The 2,860-nt window shown below is 30.6% G+C and overlaps 1 protein-coding gene across 1 annotated transcript; it reads right to left on the minus strand.

Moving 5' to 3' along the window:
* Nucleotides 1-247: 247 nt before the first annotated feature.
* LOC111615197 lies at nt 248-2,358 on the minus strand (the record flags this gene model as incomplete). The annotated part of the gene is made up of 3 exons (XM_023356606.1): nt 2,251-2,358; nt 1,266-1,478; nt 248-487 (listed from the first exon to the last, which is right to left on the minus strand). Coding segments are annotated over exons 1-3 (500 nt in total), but the record flags the coding sequence as incomplete, so codon positions are not given.
* Nucleotides 2,359-2,860: the final 502 nt, after the last annotated feature.

Below are 2,860 nucleotides of genomic sequence, written 5' to 3' on the forward strand. Positions count from 1 at the left end.
TTTTTCATTAAATTATAAATAAAACTAGTTTGTTAAATATGGATATAGCGCCAAAAAATATAAGGAAGTTATGCCATTCTCATAATAGTTACGAAGTTTTTAAGCTCAAATCTTAATATTGTGTATAATTGTTGCTGTTTGAGGTACTTTGGTTTAGCATCACACTGTATTTAGTGAGAAATGTAAAGGCAAACGAATGACCGAGCTAAATCAGACTTTGTTTGTACTGACATATACAGAAACTCACCTCTTTACTGGCTTCCATACGGCCTTAAAGAAAGATCCGGCTTTTTTTAATTTCTTTGTATCTCTAATGGCACAACCAATTGTATAGCCAATGGTGTGTCCAATATTATATCCAAAGGTGTTCTGATTTTCCATGCAATTTTCGTTCTTTCTTAAGTTTTCAATGATTTTGACTTTAGTTGGACGACCCATAATGTCAGGATTTAATTCATTGTCGTCCACTTCTTCAACCAATCGCTGACTATAAGTAGAAAAAAAATTTACAATGCAGTAAATATTTATAATACTTATAGAGAAATTATAATGTATTACTTGGAAAATATTTAATTTTATATTGTCTAAAATATTTCATGAAATAAACAAATTATCGCTTAGATGTCTGTTAAGTTATGGCAACACAACACTTGGGCAATATACCTAGAGGGAAATGCATTCTAATTCACGTTTAAAGTTTTGATGCCTTTCCGACGTTATTAAAGTTATTACTATTTTGTGGACGTTTAGGGCCTCCTCTAATTCAAATTTAAAGTTATGTGCAGAACTCGTTAGTGTATGTAATTTTTGTCTTTGAGATTTTTCTGTTTAAATTTGATTTCAGAGGTGAACAGTGGCGCACTATCGAACTTTGAATATATATAGAGGATGCATATGTCGCTTAACGACGTACTCAATAACATCCCGACAGAGCTCCATAGTTATTAATGAAGCCGAAGAATACGTAACTGCTTGTTTTTTTATGTGTAGATAAATATAGACATATAAATAATTATCTTCATTGTGTTAAATATATAAAGTGACCATATAGTTGTTACCTAAACAAGGCGAGTTCTGAAGAATAAAAGAAAAATTTGTCTAATAATAACTAAACTCAATTTTAAAAATTTTAGACCTTCTTTGAGTTTGTTATAATGATTTGAGAACGTCTAAAGTGGATAACAGTATAATATAAGTAATTAAGGACAAAAAGCTCGTATCAACGTGATATAAATGTATTACGTATAAGCAGTAATATCACTTACCTGTTAAAGCGATCGCACGAAATTTTGTAAAATGGCCGAATCTTATCCATTGTTTGTTTATATGCAGGACTGATGTGATTTTCTAAAATGGACGTTCCAAAATTAATTTCTGCGGGTTGGTCCTGCTCCAATAGACCTTTATTGTTGCCCCGATGTTTAACATGATCCAAATTCTTTAGATTCACGAATCCCGCACGTCCATCTGATCTTGCCCTGAAAATGGAAAGAGAAAATTCATATAACACAATAAATGTTAAATACCGAAACCTTTATTTTAATTTTAAAATCGAATATACAAATATTTGCCAATGAGTACTTATGTAAACTTTTAGAAAAATTATTACACTTTGAAAAACTTTAATGTCTAACAAAATTTCTTATCAAACTGTAGGCTAAACAAAGCTAAGGGACTCGTGGAATTTCATTAAATTGAGTGAGGGGAAGACGTTTTTACAAATTAAGCTTTAATCTTTAATAAGCACTTTATTACAATACAAAATATAATAAAATTTAACAACTTACAAATTATATCTGTTAACTACTAATTTAATAATTTATGACAGTAGATCAATAAATTCATCTATTATGTGTAGTGAATCGAAAAGTCTACGGATGACAAATAAGTCTATTAATTAATTAAATTAGGTTCATAGAGTTAAAAACGTATTATGTTTACTTTTCTAAGTAACAGTAAATGTAAAAAGCCCTAAGATGTATTCACTTAGCACAAGACTTTAATCTCTAAGCTGTTGAACTCACATGCAAATCTAACATTATCATTTCAACACCAAAATAATTATAGAATACAGAAAAACACAAAAATATTTGCTTAAAAACTAAATTCAGAAATATCGAAGAGTCGAAATCTTTAAATCAATTTAAATCAGTTATCATTTGCATGGAACAATTTCATTTTAAAGCCATTAATTTTTCGAATGAATTTCTTATTTGCATAAATAACAATAATATGTGAAAAATCTCTTACTCTAAAGTTTCCGGCAAGGGTTGATAACCGTAAGAATCAAAAAACATTTTAAAGTCAATTGAAAAGCGCCTCTTCGCAATAATAGAACCAGACAATGAAAGATCAATTGTTGAGTTTCTTTGTTACGCGTAAATTGAATTAGAAAGAAATTTGAATGATTAATTTATGGTTTTATTTTTTATTTTTAATTCTTGATTTAGTCCCTGTGTAATAATGAATAAAGAGTGATGCTCATGACAGTAAAGGTCTTGGCCCATCTCTTTGGATGAGTTGGCATGGAATCTGGGCGAGAAACTCTTCAAGAATTTTTCATAAAAGATCTTTCTTAGATACGTTGAGCCCAGTCCATCACCATTGTAGGTTACAACATATCTACCATTATGTGCGTGGTCTAACCCACAATAAACAGGATTGATAGTTTTTTAGAGTTGTTTACCTGTGTCTGAGTGGAAAAACCACTGAACATTTGTAGTTTCTCGTCAGTTTGTACCTGGTTGACAGGCTGACCAACATAGAATTATTCCAGTTTTCTTCACGTGTGTAACACATCTAAATAGGGGTCAGTTTCCCATTGAAACTTCTCTCGAAAGGCACTCTTCTTCACGTGTCG

Source organism: Centruroides sculpturatus, unplaced genomic scaffold (genome assembly GCF_000671375.1).
Source record: "Centruroides sculpturatus isolate CEXI.00-Female unplaced genomic scaffold, Cexi_2.0 scaffold2330, whole genome shotgun sequence".
NCBI classification, from domain to species: Eukaryota; Metazoa; Arthropoda; class Arachnida; order Scorpiones; family Buthidae; genus Centruroides; species Centruroides sculpturatus.